The 27,339-nt window shown below is 35.7% G+C and overlaps 1 protein-coding gene across 2 annotated transcripts; it reads left to right on the top strand.

The window, feature by feature from the left end:
- On the top strand, nt 1-27,339 carry GPR180 (G protein-coupled receptor 180). Of its 2 annotated transcripts, XM_004423111.3 has the most exons (9): nt 1-160; nt 2,635-2,793; nt 8,845-9,045; nt 15,666-15,846; nt 15,989-16,038; nt 18,771-18,928; nt 21,975-22,166; nt 23,993-24,070; nt 25,092-27,328. In XM_004423111.3, exons 1-9 carry the CDS (start codon nt 16-18, stop codon nt 25,248-25,250), a joined length of 1,323 nt encoding a protein of 440 aa, XP_004423168.1. In that variant the 5' UTR covers nt 1-15; the 3' UTR covers nt 25,251-27,328. The 2 variants fall into 2 exon arrangements, with proteins under 2 accessions (XP_004423168.1, XP_087292051.1); XM_087435925.1 differs by lacking the exons at nt 15,666-15,846; nt 15,989-16,038 and having other exon boundaries at nt 25,092-27,339.

The following is a 27,339-nucleotide window of genomic DNA, read 5'->3' as shown; positions in this document are numbered from 1 at the left end:
GAGCGGGAGGCGGGGATGGGGGGTCTGCGGCTGCTGGCCGTGGCCCTCACCTGCTGCTGGTGGCCGCCGGGCAGCCAGGGTAAGACCCTGCGGGGCAGTTTCAGTAGCGCCGCGGCCCGAGACGCTCAGGGCCAGAGCATCGGCCACTTCGAGTTCCACGGTAGGTGCGGGGGCGGCGGGAGGGATGGAGCGCGTGGGCCCGTCCCGCGGGCCGCGCCTCCCCGCCTCGCGTGGGGAGCCCTGGAGCCGGCGGCGGCGGGGCCGGGACTTCACCCAGCTCACCGGGACTTGCAGCGTCGCCGGCAGCCCTCCCCCCACCGCAGCTCCCCGGAATCGCGGGGTGCGTGTATGGCCAGCCCCACTACTGCTGCTCCCCACACCGTCGTCAGCACCCTCCCCCGATTAGTGATTGTATGCTGCGCCTGAAGCATCATTTCCCCAGCCCTCCCCATGCAAACGAATGTACACATGTCGCCTGCTGCATCTTTCGAGATCCTTCCGTCAAAGGAGCATCCTTTACTCACTCTTCGTCTCAGCCTCTTATATACACTAAGGCACTGTAGTGACGTGTGGATTTAAGCTTCAGAACTTAGCTTTCCTGGGGTTTGCTTTTGTTTTTAAGATCAATTTGATAAAACCTACTTGCAGCAGAGAGGTTTTGGAAAACAAATAAAACCAAATTTAACCGAATTTTATAATAATCTTGTTGTACAACAGTTAGGTTTCTCTGCTACTAGACGAGTAGCTTTGCTATGAACCATGAGGCCTAGGATTAACTTGACAGAAATGCGTGTAAGTGTGTCCTGGAAGCTTCATGATGTGTGTCCTGTCTGGCCCTTCTGAAATCAGAACTGCATTTGATTGTTACCTTCTGGTCTCCCTTAAAAATCAGTAATTCTTTAGTGAATGAATTTGCAATTCATTCTAATTTTTTAGTTTACTTGCACCCTCAAAATTAAGTGTTTTTCTTGGTACTCTTAATTTAACTAGTACTATATTTCAAATAATTATTTGCCTTGATAAGGTTAGAATCCTTGGTTCATACAGTCTTTAGCATTAAAAGATGCACGATCAGACTATTGTCCTAGAGAGAATTCTTTGGAGAAGATAATAGAAATGAGAACCTATTTTGGTTTCGGAAAGGAATTTATTAGGAAATTACAGAATTGGTGGTATGAAGGGAGAGGAACCAAATTTCTTTTTTTTTAATCTGAAGTTTTTTAAATAGCTGAGAAAAGGAGATGCAACCCAGTATTCTAAAATCCAATGTGGAACAGACTTTGGGTGAATGAAGAAGAAACTGTAGGAACAGAGTCTTATTATTTTTTAGGTAACATTTTCAGTTTCTTAATCAACTAGGTGTAACTATACTTTGAGTATCGACAGTGATAGTAATGTCACTACAATAAATGGCACAATCTGGACAATGCTGGAAAATCGGGAATGTATGGAAGCTGTGACATGGGTTATTACTCATGACTAGCAGAGAGACTTAGATAACTCCAACATTTCATGAGAATTACCTGGTAAACATAGAGAAGAAATATATGTAGTAAATCCAGATTTCTCAAGAAAGATTGAGGAATAGTGTTCCAAGTATTTTAACTCCCTTTCTCTTTCTCTCTCTCTCTCTCTGTATATGTATATATAATTACTATTACCAATTTTCAGTGAATTCGAATTCAGTAAAATAATAATACTAAAACTATACTGAAAGATTGAACTCTAATGCAGAATGCAATTTAATAGGGCCTTAAAGTTACTTTTAAGACTTTTGATAATTTATAATGTAATCAATTTATGTGGGAGACTTAGACATTCTTTCATACATACTATACATTTAAATTTATTTAAAATGTTTAGTCAAAGTGATAATTACAATAACAAAAGTAAAAGCAACGACAGGAGAATAGAAGATCTTAAAATGACAAATGAAAAACCAGTCTCCTGCTTCACTTCTCCTCAGTCAGAGTCCATTTCCATAGAGGCAGCTGTTTTTTGCCTTTTCTGTTCTGAGCCTTAAATGTAGTTGGTGTGTGCAACCAGGCTCTTTCTATAGTAGTCTTACAACATGTATTGTTCTGAAAAGTTCCTTTGTAAAAGTCACAGCTGTCAAATTTTGTGTCAAGTGTAAAATGTCTACCCCAAAATGTCTACCCTCATTTGTTTAAACTTTCTTGCTCTTGGCTGTGCTTATTTTTTACATTAAAAGTATAATTAAATGTTAACAGCCATGTTACATTAATAAGCAAAAGAAGCTTTGGCAGGAAATTTCTATAGATAGTTTATGAGCAGATGTTAAAAATGTGGAATTGTTGTAAAACGAGGCAAAAATTCTGTTACAGTGAAGATCCACATACAGCAGATGTTGCTGTTTATTCAGTGAAATGTCGTTAGTCGTCAGCTGAAGTATAAGGAAGCACAGCACATTGATTTGGATAGTTAATGTGCATAACCTCTTGACTTGCATCTGAATGGGATATTCATTGTAATGTGGTCTACCCAGTTAAGTGAGGTTTAAGAAAAATTTTGCTCTTTAAATTGCCACTTTCATAAGTGGAGGTGTTGAATTTTCCTGCCATTTCAATTCCGTTCAAGACCAAACTAGTTGATAATTTTTGTTTTAATGTCCAGGTGACCATGCTCTCTTGTGTGTCAGAGTCAACAACATAGCAGTAGCTGTTGAAAAAGAAGCTCAACTCTACCTGTTCCAAGCCCAGGAATGGCTAAAGCTGCAGGAAAGCAGTCATGGTTATAGTTGTGGTGAAAAATTATCCAAAGCTCAGTTGACAAGTGAGTATATCCTTTTTTTGATCATTAGATACATTTTTTCCTCCTTAATGCTAAAGTATAGTGTTTACATACCAAGATGTTTCATGACACAGCACATATCACACTGTGATGGCACTTGGTCCTAGTATTTTATAAGCTGAAGTTTAAGGAAACGAACCTTTTCCTTGATCAAAAGAGAGATTGTGTTTTCCCGCTTTTATCATTGGCAATTTTTAAAAACGTATCCAGATAATTTATAAATGTTTACTTGCCTTCATTCAGACTTTTTGCAGGTTGCATAATGCATGCCAATATGGCAGATATATTTTGACCCAAGGGCAGCATGAAGTGAATGGTAACGTTTATTGAATGCTTGTTGTCTGCCAGCACTGAGCTAAGCATTAAACATGGATTATCTCAGTTGATTGTATAATTTAGCCAAAGTGATACTGTTTTGGAACATGTTATTGGAACACAGGACCTAGTCACATGGTGACACCATGTGTCATTTTGGGGTGTACCTGCATCACATTATTTGTAATCCTCTAGATTTGCCTCTTGGGAGGCTCTGCTTTTGTTATCCTAGTTTCCTGAATCCTTGAGCTCTTCCATTGTCGTCAGCACTATCCCATACATTAGAGTGTCAGCCATCCAGAGTGAGTGCAAATCTCTTTAATAGAGAAATGAGGAGCATGTGCCATGCTAACCATTTTACCCCTTAGAAGTTAATTGATTCTATGCGACATTAGGAATGTGAAGCCTCCATGAGAAAATATAGGAATTATCCCTCCTCTTTTTCCCCTGCCATGTTCTGCATATCAGTGAATCTCTGAATCTTCTTTCAGTCTTGTCAAGTAAAACACTGCCATTTCTACACATCCAGTCTTCCTAGTTTTAGCAGCTGTCTGGTTCCCTCATAAGGCAGCTAGCTAGAATAAGGATAAGAATAGAAGTCTCCAATCCTTGCCACCCATTGTGGGGATCTGTTATCTAGATTTGTGAGATGACACTGACAGTATGCTGAAGAAGTCTGAATGACTGGATTCAGATATCAAAGAGACAGTTAGTTACATAAAGGTGTTTACCTCAACCCTGAATTTCAGAACTTACCTGGGAAATTGGTGCAGATGCTCATCAGTTATCTTTTCCTGTCTACAGTTTGGTTGTCTAAGTATAAAAAGTTCTTATAACATCCAAAACTGAACTCGCCATCTTGCCCATCCAAAGCTGGTCCCCTTCCGGTGTTTCCTGTTTCGGGAGCTGGCACCGCCATCCATCCAGTAAACAAGCCGGCAACCAAGGGTCTTCCAGCCCTCCCCTCCTTGACCTCTCTGTGCCCTTCCAATCTATCAGTAAATGACTTCTAAATATCTCTTGATTTCATCTTCTTTTCTTCGTCTCTACCCCCACTGTGTTATTCCAGCTGCCACAGTCTCTTACCCATACTATTGCAATAGCCTCCTACTTGGCCACTGCAGGCCTGCTGGTCCCCCTCTGTAACCAGAGTGGTCCTTTGGAACAGCAGATTTGATCATGTCACATTCATCTCCTCAGCACACCCTTAAATACTTCAGTGGTTTCCTCCTGCTCTTAGGACGAAGACAGGCGTCCTTAACTGACTCAGCAAAGCCATCATAGTCTGGCCGTTGCTTACCCCTCAGCGTCATCTCCCGGCATTGCCCGCTCGTGTCTCATTTTATTTGCAGTGCTTGTTTATTGCAGCGCTACCCCGCGCCTTTGCTCAGGCTTCTCCTCTGCGTGTTCTTCCTTCCCCTCCTCTTTGGCTCCTCCCTCCCCTAAGTTAACACTTGAGTTTTTATAGCCTCTTGTTTTCCTCCATAGCACTTATTATGGTTACCACTTTACATTTCTTTATTTGTTATAAAATCAGTCAGTGAGAGCAGTAGAGCTCTTTTGCTCTGTTCATTTGCTCATTCATTCACTGAGCACTTCCACTGTTTCATGTACTATGCTCGCACTAGTGATAAATCAGGGACCAAAATACTGACACTTCTTGGTCCTTAAGACCAGTGGGGGTGACAGGAATGAATGAATAGATGTGAAATTGCGGTTGTGTTAAGTACTATGAATGTTAGTGCTTCATAACTAACATGAAGAGAGAATGAGAATTTATGATATCCTAGTGTTGAGTTAAGCATTTACTGAGGATTTGTAGGATGAATTGTCATAGAGCTTAGTGCTTGAGGGGTTTTTTGGTGGGTAGGTTGTTTGCTTTGTATTTGATACCTCAAAGTCTTTCTTTCTCCAATAAAAACTTACTAGACAGTTTAAAGCTTTGACTATAGGAATTGATTTGTCTTATATCACATAGTCAGTATTATAACAGACTGTATCATCAGTCATATACTTCCCATTGCATGATACTGTCTCCTATATACAGAAGTTCACCTCCTTGGTAATGGGTTTATTAACTATGCCTAACTCCCATGTAAAACCTTTCTGCTGCTACGCACTATGAGAAGACTAGCAGATTTGAAAAATTCTCATAGCGTCGAATGTTGCCTGATTCATTCTCCCAAAGTAATGTTTGAGAAATTATTTTCAGTCTTCTTTGTTCTCTTTCAGTAATGACATAAAACAGGTTTTTTAAAAAAAAAATGGTAAAAACTATTTTGTAAGTTTGTAAAGCAAGCAATCAAAACATTTAAAAGCACTGAAAATGATGAGTTCTATGTAAAAGAAAATTTAACGAGATTCAGAGTAATTTGCTGTCAGATTACAAGAGCTAAATAGAATTTTGTATATAAAACATTTTCAGTATTGTCTTTTTACATCATATGTGTATATTTTCTTTTGTACATTTGGTATATTTTATAAATCATTTAAAGATGTTAGCATGGGCCGGGCCCGTGGCTTAGCGGTTAAGTGCGCACACTCTGTTACTGGCGGCCCGGGTTTGGATCCCGGGCGAGCACTGACGCACCGCTTCTCCCGCTATGCTGAGGCTGCGTCCCACATACAGCAACTAGAAGGATGTGCAGCTATGACATACAACTATCTATTGGGGCTTTGGGGAAAATAAAAAAGGAGGAGGATTGGCAATAGATGTTAGCTCAGAGCCAGTCTTCCTCAGCAAAAAGAGGAGGATTAGCATGGATGTTAGCTCAGGGCTGATCTTCCTCACACACACAAAAATATATATATATAAAGAAATTAAGAATAAATTGAAGTCAATAATTTAAAAAATAAATAAATAAATAAATAAAATAAAGATGTTAGCATTTTATTATTCTTTGTACTTTGGTAAACAGTATTCATTTCTTTTTATAATGTGATTGGGCAATTAGCCATTCAACACCATTCTCTGCATTTCAAGTTTTGTTAATGTTTGAGGTACTAATTACATCAGCATAGAATATGCGTGCTGTGCTGTAGTCTTTTGTCTCAAAAACAATGAACACACAGTTTGTCAACAGGCTTGTTTCCCAGGCTTGCTGAAAAAGGCAGCAAGACAAAAACTAAAGGCCAGTATCACTTTATGAAGAACACTTTTGTTTCTGTTTGATGTAAATCTGCATAATTTAAAACGAAACGTGAAAGTGTATATTGGTAAAAATATAATCATTAATTTTTATATTGTTTTGTGCAAGGGATAAAACAGCAACACAGCAGAGCCTTTATATAATGAGGTCCAGATTATGTAATTGCAAGGTACACATTTCAAAAGCCTGATTTCTGAGCCACTTATTGATCATATATTGAATTCTTATTAAAGGTCTTCAAATATTTAACAGAAGCTAGTCTTTGCTACATTTTTCCGGAAGCTGTATGGTAAAAAAACAGTATAGGGCCGGCCCCGTGGCTTAGCGGTTAGATGCGCGCGCTCCACTGCTGGCAGCCCGGGTTCGGATCCTGGGCGTGCACCGACGCACCGCTTCTCCAGCCATGCTGAGGCCGCGTCCCACATACAGCGACTAGAAGGGTGTACAGCTATGACATACAACTATCTACTGGGGCTTTGGGGGAAAAATAAATAAATAAATAAAATTATTAAAAAAAAAGCAGTATAAATATCGGCTAACTTCAGATAGCCAAAAAAAGCAATGCTCTGGTATTGTTAATAAAATCATTGTGTTCAATTTAACTACTAATCAATTATAAAGTCCAAGTCCTCAAAATTTGAATCCTGACTAGATACATCTGTCTCTCATTCATAAAGATTACCTATAAATAACATTTTCCCAACTTTTTATTAGGAAAATTTTCAATCATACAGAAAAGTTGAAAGTATAGTACAACCAACATCTGTACATCCTTGGCTTAGATTCAGTAATTATTAATATTCTATTACATTTGCTTTATATTTGTGTGTGTGTGATTTTTTTTTTTAATTGAGCCATATGAAAATAAGCTGTGGATGTCACGAACAGTTCACCCCTCCATATTTCAGCATACTTCTTCTAAGAATAAGGCCACTCTTCTCCATAACTACAATACTATTATTACACCTAAGAAAACAAATAATTTCATAATGTCCTCAAAATCTATTCCATATGAAAATTTCCACAGTTACTTCAAGAAATATCTTTTATTTATTAAAAAGGTTTTTTTCTTCAATTGAGAAAAAGATCAAGACTAATTGGCATGCTGTGGGGGGCAATTCAGAGTCGGGAATTGGGCCCATCATAATCTTATGTTTTAGGAATACTCTACTTTATATAGAATCAGACTCTTTACATAGGATTTTCATATACTGTCTCATTTGCTCCTCACAAGAACTCTGAGCTAGATAGGGCAGCTATCTTAATTTTACTACTGAAGAAACAAATTTAGAGAGGTTAAGTAATTTATTTGCTGAGTTACGAGGTTGGTAAGTAGTAGGACCAAGACTTGCTCTTCTGACTCTTCTACTCTTTATTACACATAGTGTTTGAGACACTTCTCTACTACAACTTTGTGATAGTGTTAGTGAGTGCCTCTTAGGGCAGAATCATAGTTTTAGATCTGGAAGGGATCTTAGACATCATTTAGTGTTTCTCAAAGGAGGTGTTATTGGCATTTTGGGCAGGACAGTTCTTTATTGTGTAATACTTTACCTTGTATTGCATGAGGCTTAGCACAGTCCCCCCCAAGTATCTTCTCAATTATAATAAAACTGGCCCTACAAGCTTTCAAATGCCCTGGAGAGCAACAGGATTATGCTGGATTGAGAACCACTTATTAGTATAACGACCTTGTTTTAAAGAAAGGAAAAGGAGAATTAACCTTTATTCAGTAACTACTATATGACAGATACCATGCTAAGTGACTCATATAACTTAGTCCTTGCATCAGCTCTTTGCTGTAAGTATTATCTTCATTTTGCAGATGAAGAAAGTGAGTGTCATTGCTTATGTAACTTGCCTAAGGTCACATAGAAGGTAAGTCTTGGAGTCAGGATTCAAGCACAGATCTGTGTAATGCTGACATTCATGAGTCCCCCCCAGCCATATAGACCTGACTCAGTATAATAACTCTGATTTTTCTGTAATTTCTATTTTTCTTTTAGTACATTTTTTAAGAATAACCAATGAGAAAAAGATTTTGGAAAATCTTTTGAAGGTATTTGTCAGTCATAGTTTTTAGATGTAATGATTTCCTAAGTTGAATGCTCCATTTTAAGTGTAACTCAAATAAGTAATTTTCAGAAATGTCACTGTGATGCTTACACAACGTTGTGAATGTACTTAATGCCACCAAACGTACACTTAAAAATTGTTAAAATGGTAACTTTTGTGTTGTGTATATTTTACCACCATAAAAAAATTTTAATGTCACTAACCCACTTGAAAACTTTGGAAATATTTAAAATTAAAATTCAGAGTTTCTTGAAACCATTCTACTCATTTATGGCATTTCATAGTACTTTTATAGTGATTCCTTTGGTTAAGGTACATTATTTTTATCTGCTTTATGATTTACAGTCCTTATTCCAATACTACACCAGGGCTGGATTTCCACAGCAATAATAACTAAACAAGAGAACTCTAACTTCAAATTAATTATATGACTAAAACAATGAATACATTTGAGAGTTTTGCTTTGAAACTGCTATTTTCTTTCTCTTTAAAGTGACCATGAATCAGACTGAACATAATCTGACAGTGTCTCAGATTCCATATCCACAAACGTGGCATGTGTTTTATGCAGACAAGTATACCTGCAAAGATGACAATGAGAATTCTCAGGTGGAAGATATCCCATTTGAAATGATGTTGCTAAATCCAGATGCCGAAGGGAATCCATTTGATCATTTTAGTGCTGGAGAATCTGGTAAGAATAGATATTTAAATATATGTCCTAAATACAGAAAAAGATTTTTGCACAAATATCTTCATGCTGTTTTTAGAATATTAAAAATTAAAAACAACTTATGTGTTCAACAGTAGGGAAATGGTTAAATGAGTCTTACAGCATTTTAATAGCTATACTATTAAATTAAAAAAGGACATTAAATTTTATATGTATGATTTCAAGTATGTTAAAAAATGCAGAGAATAAACGGAAGTACAAAAATATTAATGTATTGTTTCCATATGTTGGCTGTTAGAATTATGGATAGTTTTGTTTTCCTCTATACATTCTAGATATTTTTGGTTTTATGATAACCTAGCATTATTTTTATAAACAGAAAAATGTTAATAAATCGAGCAATCTAAATTGGAAACTCAGTGATTGAGATTAGAAACTACTCTGCTTTGTATGACTGTCCTTTCACTAGATTGTTTGAGCAGATTTAGGGATTGTCTTCATTGGAGCTTGCAACCATTTTAGGAATGATCAAAGCTTATAATGCTTTCCAGAAATCAGATTTATTCCCATAAAATATTTCATCAAAATTTTAGGTTCACTGTGTACTGTGTGCTGAAGTGAGATTCCCAGCCCAAACAGAAATGAATGACTTCTTGTGATTCATGATAGACATGCTATAAAGTATCCAAACGTTTTTAAGTTAACACATCAGAATGAAAACTAAATCTGTAGGCTGTCTGTCAAAGAAAAGGGCTTCATGAGTTCATTACCCATTTAGAAGAGTCAGTTTGCTTAGAGAAAAATTCCATTCCATTCCATTTCATTGGTCATCAAGGTGTGTGGGTGGACGTAGGGCAGAAGTTGAGGCCATATTAGACTAGACCGATTGTTTAGTTCAAAGTGTAAATTGCCACAGCTAGGAAAGCAACTCAAGGAGCATGTGTTATAGAAAATAGGTCACAAGTAACTTAATGTATGAAGAGAGAAACTTTTTCTTTTTAAATGTCCTTTGGTCTGAAAATATATATACATAGTGACAAAGTGGGGTGCTAAACATTTTAAAATAGTTAATTCTAAAAGTTCTGTCTGTGAATGAAATGACGTAAGGGTAAGCTACTCAAGTTGTTTTTGAATGCAGATGAATTTAAAGATTAAATTTCACTTAATGGTACTTTGGATCAGTGTAGATCATTATTGGAAGTTAACTCAGTCCTACCATTTCTTTTATCTTTATAAAAGATGTTGACGTTTATTTTCTGTAGTTTGGAAAGGCATTGATGAAACTCATGTCTACTGATAGCATTGGGCGGATGGTTGGACTAAATTGCTTTTAAGGTCCCTTTTAGCCATAAAGCTTCATTATTTCATGTGACACATTTTTAGGACTGGTCAAGGCTCAGCAGGAAGTAATACTCTGCTGCAGTCACTGTACATGCAAAGCCTCCTGCCTCCAGTGGAGTCCAGAGCCAATAGCGCTTCCCCCTCCTGCCTTCCAGGCAGTAGGCCTTTGGCTCAAGAGGTTGTTTTATTTACTGTGTGGATCCATGAGACTCTACTGGATCCCGATATGCTTTTTCTTGCCTCCTTATTTAGGCTCCCATTTCTGGTCTCTTGCCTCGTTTCTGATTTGACATGCTAACATTGACTGTAGACTATAAAGTGATCAAATTTTGTTCCCCGTACCATGCTTGGGCCACTGAATGTCAATCATACTCGCCCTGGCTGATCCTGAACCTTGCCCATATCTTAGAGCATTTTTTCAACATCCTGGATTATGGCCAGCTGCTTCTTTGGGGTTCACACTAGCCATTCTGATTCAGTTCTTAGTCCTGACTCCTTCTGACCTGCCTTGTCCTGTGACTGATTTTGATTAGATGCTTACACTTATGTTTGAAATCTGTCTTTTTTGTACCAGAATGGGGAAAGTTACATTGGTCATGTCACCAATAATATTTAAATGAGGGACAAAACCTCACCATAGTATGTATTTTCTTTAAGCATGGGATTTTGTGCCAGGCTAATCTGTGCAGATTGATTATTAAAAAGTGCCTGAAGTACTCAGAAGTATTCAGATTTGTTGTGTGGCCGCCTTAATTCTTTAGGATCACATCATTTTATTGATTAAAATGCCTGAAAGCCTTAAAATATGATTAATTCTACATTGCTATAAAATGTGATTAATTCTAGCTATATTGAAGTCTAGATTGGTGGTTCTCAACCCATCACTGTGTATGCATCTGGAGAGCTTTAAAAAAAAATAGATGTCCACACCTAGAGACTCTTATAGATTTGGTTTTGGAGTGGAAGCCAGGCGTTTGCAGTTGATCAAAGCTCCGAAGTTGACTTTAATGTGTGGAACCGCTGATCTAAAAGTCCATATTCCATATTGTTTTGGTAATGTGTTGGTTTTAAAGTAGAGCCTTAAGAGGGATTCTTCCTACTCTGTAGCCTCAGGTATGGAATTTGTGTCCAGGGAATAATCCCCAATTAGTTCATTTTAGAAACTTTTGCTCATTTGTCTGGTTTTCTACCCTGAGTAGGATAAATTGATTTGCTGTGCTTTTTACTGAGAATTGACTGTTAAACCATATATCTGAAAGGTTTGAATTAGAATAACCTGGTGCAAATACCTGCAATTAATGTTACATGTTATTCTGGTTAAATTTTATAATTTATTTTCTTTCAAACTATAGTTTCTTTCAAAACTATAATTTCTTTCAAATTATGTATTTTATATCTACCAGACTTTGGTTAATCCTATATTTTACAGATTTGATGTAGATTTATAAAAAAAAAAAAAATTAAAGCAAGTTTGATGCTATTTGACAAAATACTACATAGGAATATCATGCTTTAAGGGAGAATAAAATCAAACTGCTTCTTAAAAAAATTAGAATCCTCATTAACTGTATTTGTGCTCTTGTTAGAGACCAAAAGAAAAAGTACCCAGGATTTTGAGAGTTAAAGCATTATCATCTAAAGTAGGCTGGTTTTCATTGGAATAATATTACAGCCTCTGTCACATCTGCCATCTCACTGTTTTTAAGATTCTAGATATGTTCCTTCTTGCCTCTTGTCCCTTTTTTCCTCTGTTATCCCAAAAGATAATGGATTGGATCTTCCATTTAGCTCTGGTAACATGTTGGAATGTTTTTGGCTTAAAGTAACAGAAAACTCCAATACAAGTGGTATAGACAATAAGGAAATTAATTATCTTACATAAGAATTTCTGAGCCTTCTTCAAAGTGGTTTATCTACTTTATCAGCATCTCTCTACTGTTCTATTCTCTGTCAGCTTTGTCCTTAGGCTAGCTCCCTTGTGTTCAAAGTTAACTGCAGCAGTTCTGGGTGTCACATCTAGATATAGTCATGCGCCACATAGCGATGTTTCAGTCAACAATGGACCTTGTATATGATGGTGGTCCCGTAAGATTAGTACCATACAGCCTACGTGAGTAGTAGACTACACCATCTAGGTTTGTGTAAGTATCTGCTATGATGTTCACACAACAACGAAATTGCCTAACGGCGCATTTCTCAGAACGTATCCCCGTTGTTAAGCAACTCATGACTGTAATGACAAAATTCAGTATCTTTTTTTAAGAGTAAGGAAACCTTTCCCAGAAGCTCCCTCATCACATTTCATTGGCCAGAACGGAGTCACATGCCCTTGCTATACAACATCATAAGAAATGTAAGTGAAGGTGTCAGAAAGAAGATAAGAGTAGACCAATATGTCAAAGTAAAGGATTAAGCTTTCTTCTTATTGGCAAGGGTATTGGAATTTCTCTGCTTGGTTTAGACTAATGAGGAAATATCTTGAGACACTTGAGAGTGGGGTGGACACTGGGGCTCTCAGACAGCAAGCATAGTGGGTAAGCAGGAGTGTTCGAGGTGCTGCCCCATGACCCAGTGACTCTCCCCTTTTCTCACCCTCCTTTCTCCCATCTCCTCTTCCATCATGTAGCTGGAGCTGAGTTTTTTGAAGCTGTTCTGTAAGTTTTCTTCCTACTGACTTTTGCCAAAGCTTCTTCCCATTAAGCTTGCCTTAAAATCTACACATTTACTTGTAACATAAGTGTTTGCCACCTTTGCATGCTCATTTAAGAGTATATTTCCTCTTTTGGTATAGGTAAGATTTAATACCCAGTATCAACCTTTTTTAAAATTAGATTTTAATTTCGAAGTGAGCAAACATAGATTGCTTTCTTGTGAAGGATGGTGGCAGAACAAAAATAAAGTTGATAGCTGAAGAGAAAAAAACAGACTTTTTTCTAGAGGTGATTTATTTAAAAGAACGCTGAGTGCAGAATCACTGTTTTATCTTTAAAGTATCTTGTGGACAGGAGCAAGGTAAGAATAATTTATGCAGAATTCAGTGAACGAAGTGCAAGACAGATGTTCTAGTTCAAGTTATTTAATATATTATGTGAATGAAATAGTTTGTTGGTTATAATGTTAACTTTTTCTGGAAGATACATTTAATTTTGAAAAATCCTAAAACATTTTTTTGCTGGTGGCATATGCCTTATTTTCAAACCTCTCTTCCTCCTATATTATTCTGATTACTCAGTAGATGGTCTGAGGATTTTCTTTTCATGGTAGATTTGTAACTTAATGGAGTCTGAAACTTTATCTTGTAATGGATATTCTGTAAAGTATTATAAATAAATAAAACTTTAACTAAAATGCCATGTTTAATTCTTTACACTAAGAAGGAAAGATAAACACTAAGATTCAAAACACAAGATAGCGTAAAGCATTTTACTGACCCACAGTTATAATATGTTTAGCTTATTTTCTATCTTGTTCCATTACTATAACAATCCCAGGCTTATTGTCCTATTATTTCTAGAGCTGGAATACTTTTCTATGTACATGCCTCTTCTGTTATTTGATCTTCTCTTCCTGAAGCCTAAACATGCTTTTTCACCTGGACTAGAGAAGTGGACTAGCGACATTTATTTATGTAGAGCAGGAGTGACACCCAGTGGCTGAAATACTTCTTATCTCTCTCACTTTTTTTTTCTCCTAACCATGCCAAAAACATGATTGAAATTGAACTGTTTATTGACTATTTTTCCTTCTATTTGTATCTTCTGGATTGCTTTTCCAAAATTATTTTCCATATAATGGAACTATTCCCTTCTCTGCCATTGTTTGGAGTTTACCCCAGATGAGAAGCTGGAGCAGGTTCAGTGTTGACAATTGGAATGGAAGGGATTGTGGTTTAGACTGTTCATCCACAGATTCAGAGAGACAGCTCTATTCATAGCCACTGTCACTATATGCCAGTGATCTTTAGATAGAATATAAAAGCCCTAAAATTAGGGACTAGCGTTAGATGTAACCAAGTATACATAAGCTGTTAAACTCTAAGCTAGCCCTCTGGTTTATTATAAAAATTTTCTGAAAGTTTTGAAAAATGAAGACACAGTCGAAGATATTCAGGTAATGCAGAAAAAGGGTGTTTATCTTGAGGATGCATGAAGACTGTACTGAAAAGCTGTTAGTAGGAACTAGAGGCTGCTTGATGACTGGCACTATGGCACTATTTTTAATATAAAATCTGCATATTTACTTTGTTCTTGTCTTTACCAACCAGCTCCCTTTGCTCATTCAAAATTTCTTCTTACTCAAAATTTTTATTTTATCCTGGCCTGTGTTGACTCCTTTGGCCTGTGTTGACTCCTTTGGCCTGTCCCAGTATCATCTCCTTTCAACTTCAGTTTCTATTGCCTAATCCTTTCCATGTTTTGTGGTTTGATTTCCTGAGAGAATAGGATTAGCCTAACTTATCTCTGAGAACCGAGTTATGCTGTTGGCCAGTGGCTGGTCTTTGGATGGGTAGCCATTTGGTCAGGCGTTACAGTTTCAGTCACCTGTGGAGTGGAGTCACATGGTCTCCATAGGATTTCCTCTTTGACAAAAACTGAAGACACTTTACTTCAGAAGGGGATTCTGGTCATAACAGGTATTTTGAAGCTTTCTCCAAATGGAAATTTAAGGTAATGGTACATTCCAGAGCTGTGGTTCTCACGCTTTAGCTGCATCAAAATCACCTGAAGGGCTTATTAAAACACAGATTGCTGGGCCCCACTGCCAGAGTTTCTGATTCAGTAGATCTGGGATGAGGCCCAAGAATTTGCATTTCTAACAAGTTCCCTACTGATGCTGCTGCTGCTGGCCCAGGGTTCAGACTTGGAGAATCATTGTCGTGGTACATTAAACTATTGTTGACTTACTAAATCTGTGTCTGAACTTCTTAAAAAGGAAATCTACTTTAGGGGTAAAAAAGTATTTCTAACTGAATGCTGAAATCACTGTTTTAATTTACTATTTTAAACAAAACTATGATTTTATGGTTAGTCTTTGGGCTTATTCCCCGACTACTGTGTTTTTTTGTAGATTGAGTTTGCTAGTTTAGTTTAATCTGCCTTCTTATATTTAAAACTTTATCCCAAAGTAGAAAATTGTTTACGTTTTAATAATTTCCCTTTTTTTTCTTCTTACACAAGTGAATGCTATGACTCCAATTAAAAAACAAGTTCTAGAAATATATTGTCAGGAAGATTTGAAAGCAACCCAAGACTATAACTGGCTTTGTTTTACTGAAGCAAACTCCTTTCTTCTCTTCACAGGGTTACATGAGTTCTTTTTCCTCCTAGTCCTAGTGTACTTTGTGGTTGCTTGCATTTATGCTCAGTCATTGTGGCAGGCTATTAAGAAAGGAGGACCCATGCACATGATTTTAAAAGTTCTGACAACTGCATTGCTGTTACAAGCTGGTTCAGCTTTAGCTAATTACATTCATTTCTCCAGGTAACTCAAAACCACTAAAACTGTGTTCATCATTACGTCTAATTAATCCTAATTAGTCCACCAAAATTATGCTTGCTTTGATTATGAACAATTTTTTTCACATTTATAATTTACGCTAATACTCTCCTCTTCAATTCCTCAGTTACTCCAAAGATGGAATAGGGGTACCTTTTATGGGAAGTTTGGCAGAATGTGAGTATCTTTCTGAGCATTTTTTTAAAACGTGAACTTGCTATCTGCTTCTTGTTTGTTTTCCTTTTTTGTAAGTTATTTTTTGTTATAATACATTTTTTCTATCCAAGGTAGGTTACAATTCACCTTGACTGAAAACAGGGTTATAGATTTGGTTCTAGTATGTTCTGTTTAGTTTCTTTTTAATAGTAGGTAATGTGCTCTTCATTGTTTTTAGAGCATATTTATATGCATTCTCTCATTTTATCCTCAATAAAAGTGAAGTAGGTATGCTTATCCTCATTTTGCAGAAAAAGGATCTGAACTCAGTAACGTGAAGCACATTTGCAAGTGTCAATCAGCTGTTGAGTAGTAGAGCCATGAGTTTTCTGACCCCAAAGCTGAAGGTTTTTCCCCCTATTTTTATCCCTTTTTTGACTCCTTTTCTCTATTTCTGACCCAGAGCCGTAGAATACACCAATGATTGAGCTGACCTCACAGCTTTGTTCATTTATTTTTAAGAAGTCTTATGAAGTAATTTTTCAATTAAGCGTGGTGGAAAAAAGTATTTAAAAGTTCCCATAATTGTGACTTTTTAAAGAAAACTTCAGAGTGACATCAGGTCATATGCTATTCTCAATCCTGGAAAACTAGTTAAGATTTGCTCTAAAAAAGCAGCTTCTGAATATGAAGCAATTCTAGGATTTTCTTTTCCTTATATTTCCATATTTCTTTTGTAGTTTCATCAGACTTTATTAGAATAGCTTATGGTAATTTCTGTAATCATCTTAGGACCCACTTATCCTGATCTTGCTGCCTATTGTAAGATTCTAAAACTTCTAGAACCTTTCTTTTTCCTAGTGAAGAGGACATGCACTGTTCACCTCTTGGGCATGAACAAGAGTTGCTTCTCCTTTCTGAGCATTATCTAGAGCCCTGATTTCTCCCACTCTTTTCTCTTAGGTGGCTCAGGTTGTTTAATAGAACCACAGAATTATAAAGCTGGACAGAACCTTAGAAATAATTTAGCGTATGCATTTTAGATGAGGAAATTGAGGTCCAAAGAGGCAAAGCACATAGAAGCCCATCAGTGGCGAGCTCTACTAAAATCAAGGATTTCTGAATTTATGTGACTGTCTGCTAGATACAAAACAGTGTTTTAGGCTGACTGACTTCTTCACTGTAGGTTTAAAAGCAACAGTCTTTTTTAAAAAACTGCAATAAATCAATGTTGCTCATTTTGGTAGTTTTGACAACAAGTTTGGTTAAATGATTAAAATTTCAAGATTTTTAATCAGATTCCCCAGAATGGGATTTTTGTGTGATCTGTGTATTTTATCTACAATTAGTTATTTTTCAGCAACAGACAAGCAGTGTTCTACCTATCCTCACAGTTATGGTATTATATCAATATGTGTATTACTTAGTTTATAAAGAAATGAGCTAGAAAATCAGAGATTTTTTCCTCCAGGTATTTGTTTTTGCTAATTAGCAACTTATCTAGGAATAGTCCTTTGGTAACTTCTTTATCTAAGTAACTGAATATGTATTTGTGAAGTGTTTAATAAAAATGATTGGTATCACAGTCATTTAAAATCTATAATGAAAGAAAATTGTGCTTGATCTGAAAGGCCATGACATTTTATATCATTCAGATGTAGTGACTGTTCATTATCACAGTTCACTGTTACAAATATATAAGCATAAATGTAGAGTATCCAGTTTCAATTTGTATTGCAGTCAGAGGAAAAATATGTCAAAATATATCTGAAAAGGTGTATTGTTAATAGGTTTTTGGCTTGTAACTTTAAATATAAGGATTATACCATAGCTAGTTTTATCTGTTTCTCCAAGAATATATAAAAGAAGGAAAAATTGTAGATGTCAAAGTTATGTATGGCAATTTGAAGGAAGTTTTACTGTGTTAAATTGTGATCACACCTTTATTCCAAAAGCCACATGAAAATATACTTTGATGAGAAAGTGATAATCTTTCTGTTAAATCAATACATACTAGCTTCTAAAATAAATATGCATGGAACTTGGAGTATTTATAGATGGTTATGTTTGTGTTGCTGAACCGGAAGCGGGTGGTTTTGTCACATCCTTTTTAAAGTAGCAGGCTTCCCCTGCAGTGTAAGTGATGGCCACCTGGTGGCACATTACACTAATGCATGGAGAGTTTCGGTTGTCTTCGGGACTCTGACACTAAAGCCAACGTAATTGGATGTTACAGCAGCTATGCAGTTTATTGTCATGCTATTTCTTATTACTAGTTTTAGAAAATAAGTTCACATTATATAGTTCAGCCATCAAAAAAAAAAAAATCAACAACCCAGAAATGAAGGTGCTAATATTCTCCACATTACAGAAATTATATTTAAAATTTGTTTCTTTTAATAAGCAGTGAGTTACAGAGAACAGGATTATGTAGTTAGAAAAGCTAAGAGAAATGGGAAACACAAAGAGATTTAAAGTTGGCCTTAAAGATATGATATGGGCATACGTGGATATAAATAGGAGTATTGTCATTGTTTTAATTGTTTTCATAAATGTTTACAAATTTAATGGCAAAATTTTAATTCTTTAGAATTATCATACATGAATAGCTCTTATTATTGAATTTCATCAGCTTCTCTTTGAAAATGCTTATCTTTTTGTGGCTAAAGAAATAATTATATTCTAAATGCAAAAAGGACCAAATTCTTTGTATTGTGAAAATTCGATTGACTTTGGTTTTCATTTCCCATTAGTTTTTGACATCGCTTCCCAAATTCAAATGTTTTACCTACTTCTGAGTCTATGCATGGGTTGGACAATAGTCAGAATGAAGAAGTCTCAAAGCAGACCTCTGCAGTGGGATTCTACTCCTGCATCCACTGGCATTGCTGTGTTCATTGTTGTAACGCAGGTGAGTGTTGATACTCAATATTTCTGCTTTGCAGTATTCAGAAATGCAGACTTGAGTGTACCTCCTTTCAAAATTGAAACCTGGAATCCATGAGGAATTTGTGTCATTTTAAAGTATGAATTTAAAGAGTGATAGATCAAATAACGTCTTGATCTTCTGAGTGTTAGTGTATGTAGATTGTAGGATTTAGTTGTAATTTACCTGAATTTGAGCTTATTTAAGCTCACTATGTTTAATATTAGGTTAGATTCTCATTTATTTCATATTTCTTTCATATTTTCTAACACAGTAAGTACTCAACATTAAATGAGTGAGTCAGTGAATTTGAGATTTATCCATTGGCAAGGATCTTTATGTGCAGTTCTACTGCTGTATACAGGAAAGAATTCAAGTGAATATGTGAGATTAATGAAAAAGCAAAATACAGAATAAAAAAGAATGGGATCTAGTTTTTGAAAACAAATACAAAAGCAATTTGGCCTTTTCAAAAGATCTTCTGTGCCTTTTCTTTTTGTTTTCCTCTATAGCAATAGTACTGATTTTATTCTAGGATCTCCATATGCCTATTGCAATGGATTTATAAAAATTAAGAACGGTATAAACGTAAAAATTTATACTGAGTTTGTGACCGTCATTAGCTATAGATGAAGATGAAATATATGCCTGGCTCTGTAAAGGACATTATAATCTTTAAGTTTTAATGCATTAAATAAATTGAAAAATCCATTACTGAAGGCTAAGGCCTGTGCTTTATTCATTTCTGTACCTCTAGTATTTATTTAGTACAGTAGGTGCTGAGTGAAGTGGGTGTATTGAATATACGTGATTGATTTGAGAAAGAGACTGTATCACAGGTGGGATTTTTAGAAAAGAGATAACACTAGGGCCGGCCCTGTGGCTTGGTGGTTAAGTGCGCGCGCTGCGATGCTGGTGGCCCGGGTTCGGATCCCGGGTGCGCATCGAGGCACCACTTCTCCGTTCATCCTGAGGCCGAGTCCCGCATACAGCAACTAGAAGGATGTGCAGCTACGACATACAACTATCCACTGGGGCTTTGGGGGGAAAAAATAAAATAAATAAAATCTTTAAAAAAAAAAAAAAAAAAAAAAAAGAAAAGAGATAACACTAGGAAGGGAGAACTAATGAGAATTGAATTAGAAGTGATTAAAATAAGGGCAAGATTATTCCAACTTAATGTTTTTGATTTAGGAGTTTTGGAGAGTAGTGTTAGTATCAGGTTGGATTCTCATTTTTCAATTAATAGCTTTTTTAAAAATTGAATTTTCATTGTAATTTTAATTGATTATCAGAGACCAATACAAATTGAGAATTGAGGTTATGACACTACCCTACAGTTTATGTGAGCATTTATGAAGAATACATTAGACATGGCCTGGTCATCAACAACAGCCCAAACAAGGTGAATGAGACAGGCAACCAGAGACTACATAAATATATACATGTATTCCACAGGTCACATATTAGCATGAGTATGTGAAACTATGGGAGTTCAATTATATAAAAATGTGAATCATAAGAAATGGTGGTTCTATTTTTTTTGGCTTTATTGGGGTATAATTGATGAATAGAAATTGTATATGTTTGAAGTGTACAACTTGATTTTGTTTTTTGGTGAAGAAGATTGGCCCTGAGCTAATAACATCTGTTGCCAGTCTTCCTCTTTTTGCTTGAGGAAGACTCTTGCTGAGCTAACATCTGTGCCAGTCTCCCTCTATTTTGTATGTGGGACGCCACCACAGCATGGCTTGATAAGCAGTGTGTAGGTCTGCACCTGGGATCCGAACCCGCGAACCCTGGGCTGCCAAAGGGGAGCGCGCAAACTTAACCACTATGCCACTGGGCCGGCCCCTTGATGGTTTGATATATGTATACATTGTGAAATGATTGCCACAATCAAGCTAGTTAACATATCCATCACCTCACATAGATACCAGGAAATGGTAGTTCTAAAATAGCACTTCTTTGTTGTAAAAGTTAAGTTTAGAAATGTAAGTTAGGGAATCAGATGGGTATAATACGGTGGAGTGGAAGAATAACACTTTCAGTAATAGAGAGCAAATATTCAGCCTAAGAAGGAAATTTGTGTGTGCAGGATGACAAAGGAGTTCATCTATGAAGAGTGATGGTAGAAGTAAAATTAGGGTAGAAGATTTGAGAATGAGAAAAGGAAGAGGTTCCTTGTAAACCCCATAAAGCCTAAGAATTGGATTTAATAATTGAATTTTGATCTAAATTCTTTGGAAGCCACTGAAGACTCAGTTCTGAGGGATGAGTTGGCAAATGAAGGAAATGCAGAGGGCTACTGACATGTGTCCTGGTAAAAACATTACAGTAATTTAAGTGATTGGTGTTTGGTAAAGATGGAGGAAACATGGACACTAATTTCTACTGAAGGGCAATAAACAGAACAGCTTAATGAGGAACTTGCTGAGCTTTCTGCTGTTATAGGAGCAATATGGGAGAAAAGGTCAGCAAACAAACAAGGGTGAATAACTGTGCCCTGGGTGCGTGTAGTCAACATTAAACCCTCCCCTCCTTTACCCGGGGAGGTTACCATGGAAAAAGAGTGAAGTCTGAATTCAACAATTATACTTAATTTCTGGATTACAAAAGATACTGAGATATTTGAAAGTTATCCTGAGATAGTGGGCTTGAATGCAGTACAGTTTGATTCCTAATAAGGTGTTGAAGTAAGAAAGAGCTGGATTTGGAAGAAAGTTTGTGTTTATTCTCTTAACCTTTTCAACTGATTTTCATCCTTAGAGATGTCTTACTTGAATCATGGTAGCAGTAGCATTTTTTATCTTTCGTATGTGGTCTCATTTGATAAAAACCCCTTTTCTCGTGCTTAGTGTATCAGCAAGGGAAAGACTGCCTGTGTTTTTTTACTTGACAGCCTTTAGAGTCTGATCGATCTTAGGAATGTCTGTATACTGTTTACGGGGATGCGTAAGAGTTGAAAAAAATACTTTCTCATATGTAGGTATAATTTTTTTTTCTCTAAATGTCATAATGTTTTTTGCAGAGTATTTTGCTACTTTGGGAACAATTTGAAGATACCAGTCCTCACAGCTACCATTCGCACCACAACTTAGCAGGGATCCTCCTAATTGTTTTAAGAATTTGCCTAGCATTGTCATTAGGCTGTGGACTCTACCAGATCATCACCGTGGAGAGAAGTACACTGAAAAGGGAGTTCTACATCACGTTTGCCAAAGTATGGATTGGTTAGAAAATGGCTTCTTCTGATTGTCAACTTAGTTCTGCTTTCTTGAGGAAGTGATAAGCAACCATGCACTAACATTTATTAAATTTTATTGTGCTCCAGCCACTACTATAAGCCCTTTATATGCTTCAGTTCGTTTGATCTTCACAACCTGTGAGACGTAGATATTATCCCCATTTTACAGAACCCATGGAATAGTAATTTCCATGTAATCTTTGGCAGGTCAGTTTTGCCTGGCTCATAATTTCTTTATCAGTAGAGATTTTACATTTTTTTCTGTAGTATCAGAATTAAAATTTTTTTTAATTAAAATGTGATATGCATTTCTCAAAAAACAGTTATTAATTGACTATGAAATTTTACTCTCAGAATTATGCACTATTTTCTAACAACATGTGAGGAGCTGTCCAGCATAAGCAGATGGAGCCAGGAGGCCGCGTACATATTATGTTTCAGCCGTTTCACTGCATCCATATGAGATCATGTTCATTTTGTTCCCCCTCTCTGTGTCCTTCTTATGCTAGTGAGATCTAAAAGCAAATTTGAGCTTTTCTATACTGTACCCATTTAACAAAGGACGAAATCAGGACCCTCCCTCCCTAGGAGGTTATGTTTTTCTGTCAGATTGAGAGAGTCCATATCCCTTCTTCTTGACAGCTCAAAACAGTGTTCTGGTAAGCTGTTTAGTCAGCCCACCCTAGTCCACAGAGTGTGAGCGGTCCACGGCAGCTGTGGAAAGAGGGCCAGATTCCTTCTTTATTCCTAGTGTGGAGCATTTTAAAGCCGAGGCCCTAGGAACCCCCTTCAGGCTTCTGAGAACCAAACAGGCAAGAAAATGCCATTTCACTTTTGAATTTTTCACAGGGACAGTAGTGCTTATTGTTTGAAAAGTTAGTATATTAAGATGTTTATAAAGTAAATTTCTTCTTTTATGTTTAAAACAGTACCAAACTTTTTTCTTGAACTTAAATTAAAACACATAAAAATAATTTTTTTTAACTTTTTGAATAGGTTCAAACATCCAAAAGTATTTAAAGAGTAGCAAAACTTGTTTCTTACCTCTCTCTCATCTACTCATTTATCACCTACTCATATAATCGCTATTAATTCCTAATTTATCCTTCCAGATAATTTTTATTATATATTCCTACATACTTCCCTCTATTTTTATACAAATGGTGCATACTAAACACATTTTTCTACATCTTTTGTTTTCTATGTCTTCAATGTACTTAAGCATCTTAACAGCTAGTATGTATTAACTTATTTTATTTCAAATTTAATTTTGGAAAAGAATATGGTGCCATGGTTCCAGGAAACATAGAAAAGAAATATTTGAAAAGTATAATGTTAAAAAGTTTCCCATTCTTATTTGCCCACTTCCACTCTCTGCTGTACTAACCCTCAAACAGGTAACCACTATTAATCAGTTTTTGTGTCTTCTTACAGAATTTCTTTGTGTATCCACATGCAAATATGAATGTACATTCTTAATTTTTTAAGAAATACTATACATTTGTACCTTGCTTTTCTTAATTACTGCTTTGTTACTTATATTATTTGTAGTATATCAAAATGTGTGTATGTAAAAGAGTTAAGATTTCAAATACTCCAGAAAATACCCATTTAATTAGAAACAAAATATTAATGTCACAGCAACAGCAAACGTATTTCTGCATTTTATTGCAAGTTCTACTCTAAAGGCCAATTGAGATCAATCAAGACCTCTTAAATATGCTAGAAATGTTTTTTTATCTGGTGCGTTCTGAAAGTAAAGATATAGCTGCACTTATTTGACTCATTTTCTTTCATTTCAGGGCTGTATCTTGTGGTTTTTATGCCATCCAGGTCTTGTATGCATTTCTGTCATTTTTAGTGACTACCAAAGAGATAAGGTAAGTAACGTACATGATTAAAATAGTTTTTTGTAGTCTTTATTGGGAAATTATTAAAGTAGGAAAGACCTATTTATTCATTCAGAGGGTCTTGAGTTCTTTAAAATAAAACTGAAGCAAAATATTGAACAAGTAAATATATAAATTAGAAGTTTAAAATAGAAAATAAAAAATTTTAAATTTAGTTTTTAAGCAAAATGATGGAAAATAGCTTTTGTTATTCTTATTTTAGCCTATTTCATAATACTGTTTTATAAACTGAATTAGAGAATTCATAACACATCTTTGTTAAGAAAAAATTATTAAAATGTTTTGCTACATAATGGTAAAAACCAAGATAGATTTATAAAAATCAGTCTAGTTGCTTTAACAAACTACAGACTGGAATGCCACACTTGAGTCTGCCACATTTGAGTGTGTTGATACCCACCTTCTTTGGTGAACAGCTCCATCATTTCAAAGTGGAGTCCTGCCACGAGCCCTTTACAAGCAATGCAGTACGTGCTTGAACGCACAAATAGGGCTAGAGCCTGAGGTGTTTACAAAGGGTAAATCGATAGGAAGGTAGTCTACAAAAATAGAGAAGCGGCTTGAGAATTTTTGAGGGGGCTTTTAGAGTACTCTTCAAGATTCAGGTAGGGGCATGCTTTATTCCTATTACTAGATTAGCAGGGAATCTGATTTTTCTTATTACTTTCTGTAGTGCACGCATCCCGAGGAAAGAATGGTTTAGCAAATTATTCTTTTGTATCTTATTTTGGCATCTGTAAACTAACTGTTAAAGGAATTTTGCCTTTGAACAATTGCAGTTCTGAACATTAGTCATATTTTCCTATTGAAAATTTCTTTGATAAAATGTACCCATGGTAAAGGTGGAGAATAGAGTATATATCTATTACATATATCCATTATTATATATATCTATTATTATATTTATATATGTGTATAAGTTCATGATAAATTAAATGTAATTTCTCTGTTTTTGCATGTAGTTAAAGCATTCTGTTTCTTTTCTTTTCAGGTTATTACAATAGGTGTTATCCTTTGCCAGTCTATTTCCATGGTTATTCTCTACAGACTCTTTCTATCCCACAGTCTATACTGGGAAGTTTCTTCACTTTCCTCAGTAACACTACCACTGACCATATCATCTGGACACAAAAGTCGGCCTCACTTCTGATACTTGATTTTCTTTAAAGGAAAGTGAATTTATTGAAAAGAGTGCAATAAAGATCCAAATACAGTGACTTTTTTTTTCATACTTTTGGTATGAAGAGTTGAACAGAGAAAGCAGAGCATGTTATTTATACAACTGCATTTAAGCAGTACCAAAACTGAAAAAGATAATAAATGAAATGTTTTGAAATAAACTCAAACTTTCAAAAAAGAGTGTTGTTATAAGGTGATTTATGCAATTTCCATATGGAAATAAAGATGAAAAAGAATTATATGATATTTTGGTAAGAGATTCACCACTTATAATCCCTCATCTTATATCAATAGTAACTCAGGTTTGATAGTCTTATAAAAAGTAATCAGTTAAATGATTACTGCTTATACATATCTAAACTAAGTCCAGTTATGAAATCAGTGTAGTACACTGATTAAAAACTGCTTCTTTTTATGCTTTAAGGAAAATGCATTTTATGTTGGAGTGTAAAAGAATTGAAAATGAAATTATTGCAGAAAATGAATATAAAATATATTCATGGTTAAATGAATAAGCTTTTGTTTATTTGTGGGTGGGGTCATTCTCCATTGTCTTCTAGTTCAGGTCTTAGCTTGATTAGCAAAGGGTTTTTGACAGATAATCTATGAAAAATACAACTTAGACACATTACATGGGTTGTAAGGACAAAGTTTTAAAATCTGAGCGCTTAGGTGAAGGGACAAGCAGGTTTACATGTTTAAAAAGAAAGAAGGAAAAAGTACTATGTGATATGGTACCAAAATTTTAATCCGGGTATAATTCATTTCTCTTAACATTGAATCCCCAATCATAATTAAGCCGTATACACAGATTAAATTAACAGAAGCATTTCACATGATATTGGTTTCAGTCATCGACTACCCATGAATTCCTGCCCAAGGATACTTAATCAGGATTAAATTTTCTATGAATAATTGAAAAACAAAATACTCACTGGATTTGTTATAATCCGAGTTGGCACTGGATACTAAGTAGTTGCCATCTTGAATCCTTTGTAATAAAGCCGTATTTTTTGTGTATGTGATGCCACAGTATGGAGTATGCTAGCTAAAAAATACTCTCTGAAGTGCCTGTTAAAAGAATTGGGATGGTTGTCTATACCTGCTGTATAAAATGAGTATTCCCATTGATAGTCACTGATTGGAAATTATTTTGTTTCTGTTTGTCGAATTGTTCAGCCTTTTTCATTTTTACCTCTGGCTTATTTAAAAAATATTTTTTATCTACTTTCAAAGGTATTACGTTTTTAAGCAAGAAATGGTATACTGATCTAGTAATTAAATGTTTTAATTAAATGTTAAAATAATGTACCACAACTTAAAAATACCTGTGGCTTCGTCTTTGTTTTTTCCTGACACCTAGTCTCATTGGAAATGAATAGTATTCTGCTTCATTTTAAAGGCAAAGTATATATGTATGTGACTAGCAAAATGGCAAAGTGACAAAGTTCAGCCTGCTCATTAAATCATCTCTTAGAGTTCTTGGTAAATTATTTAATAAATGAGAGCTGCAGGTTGAGACTAGAAAGTCTGAGGTGTATTTTAGGTTTACATAATCTGCTAAGTGGTCATGACCTTTTCTTTTACCATGTCTCACTAATAACCCCAGTTATTGTCTGTTGTGTTCAACCGAGGTGTAGTTAATTAAGCTGAAAAAAAGAAGTGAGCCTTTTCATAAATTTTGTGAACTTGCGACAATGGGAAGGGAATAATCTTTGTGTTACCTTACACAACGTAGAAACTATAATCAACATATATGAAATATATTACTGTGCTTGCATTTACGAAACTTTTAACAGGTGTTTTTTTTACTTTGTTTTTTAATTTATGGTTGAGTTTGCTGATAATTTATTTTGTTATTCAAGAGCCATTGTTAAATGAAGGAAAACAGTTGTTAATTAATGTATAAAACAGTTGTTAATAAAGTTTAGTAATCAGAGCTCAAATTTATAGTTCCTAAGTGATGACGCAGCGTCCCTCTTTTTCTGAATGTTTACATGGAGGTTTGTCACCACAGATTACAGAAAAAGTGTACACTGCAAACTAATTAAAGATCAAAA

The sequence above is a fragment of the Ceratotherium simum genome, chromosome 10 (genome assembly GCF_057802395.1).
Source record: "Ceratotherium simum simum isolate JZ-2026a chromosome 10, ASM5780239v1, whole genome shotgun sequence".
Taxonomy (NCBI): domain Eukaryota; kingdom Metazoa; phylum Chordata; class Mammalia; order Perissodactyla; family Rhinocerotidae; genus Ceratotherium; species Ceratotherium simum.
The sequence above is the reverse complement of the archived record's forward strand: the minus strand, read 5'-3'. Positions and strand labels throughout refer to the sequence as shown.

What these genes read in the sequence shown, in the direction of transcription:
- GPR180 (XM_004423111.3), top strand. Translation starts at nt 16, where the DNA reads ATGGGGGGTCTGCGGCTGCTGGCCGTGGCCCTCACCTGCTGCTGGTGG. An exon ending in CGGCCACTTCGAGTTCCACG is followed by an intron (nt 161 to 2,634) that starts GTAGGTGCGGGG and finishes TTTAATGTCCAG; the next exon opens with GTGACCATGCTCTCTTGTGT. An exon ending in TGTTCATTGTTGTAACGCAG is followed by an intron (nt 18,929 to 21,974) that starts GTGAGTGTTGAT and finishes TGTTTTTTGCAG; the next exon opens with AGTATTTTGCTACTTTGGGA.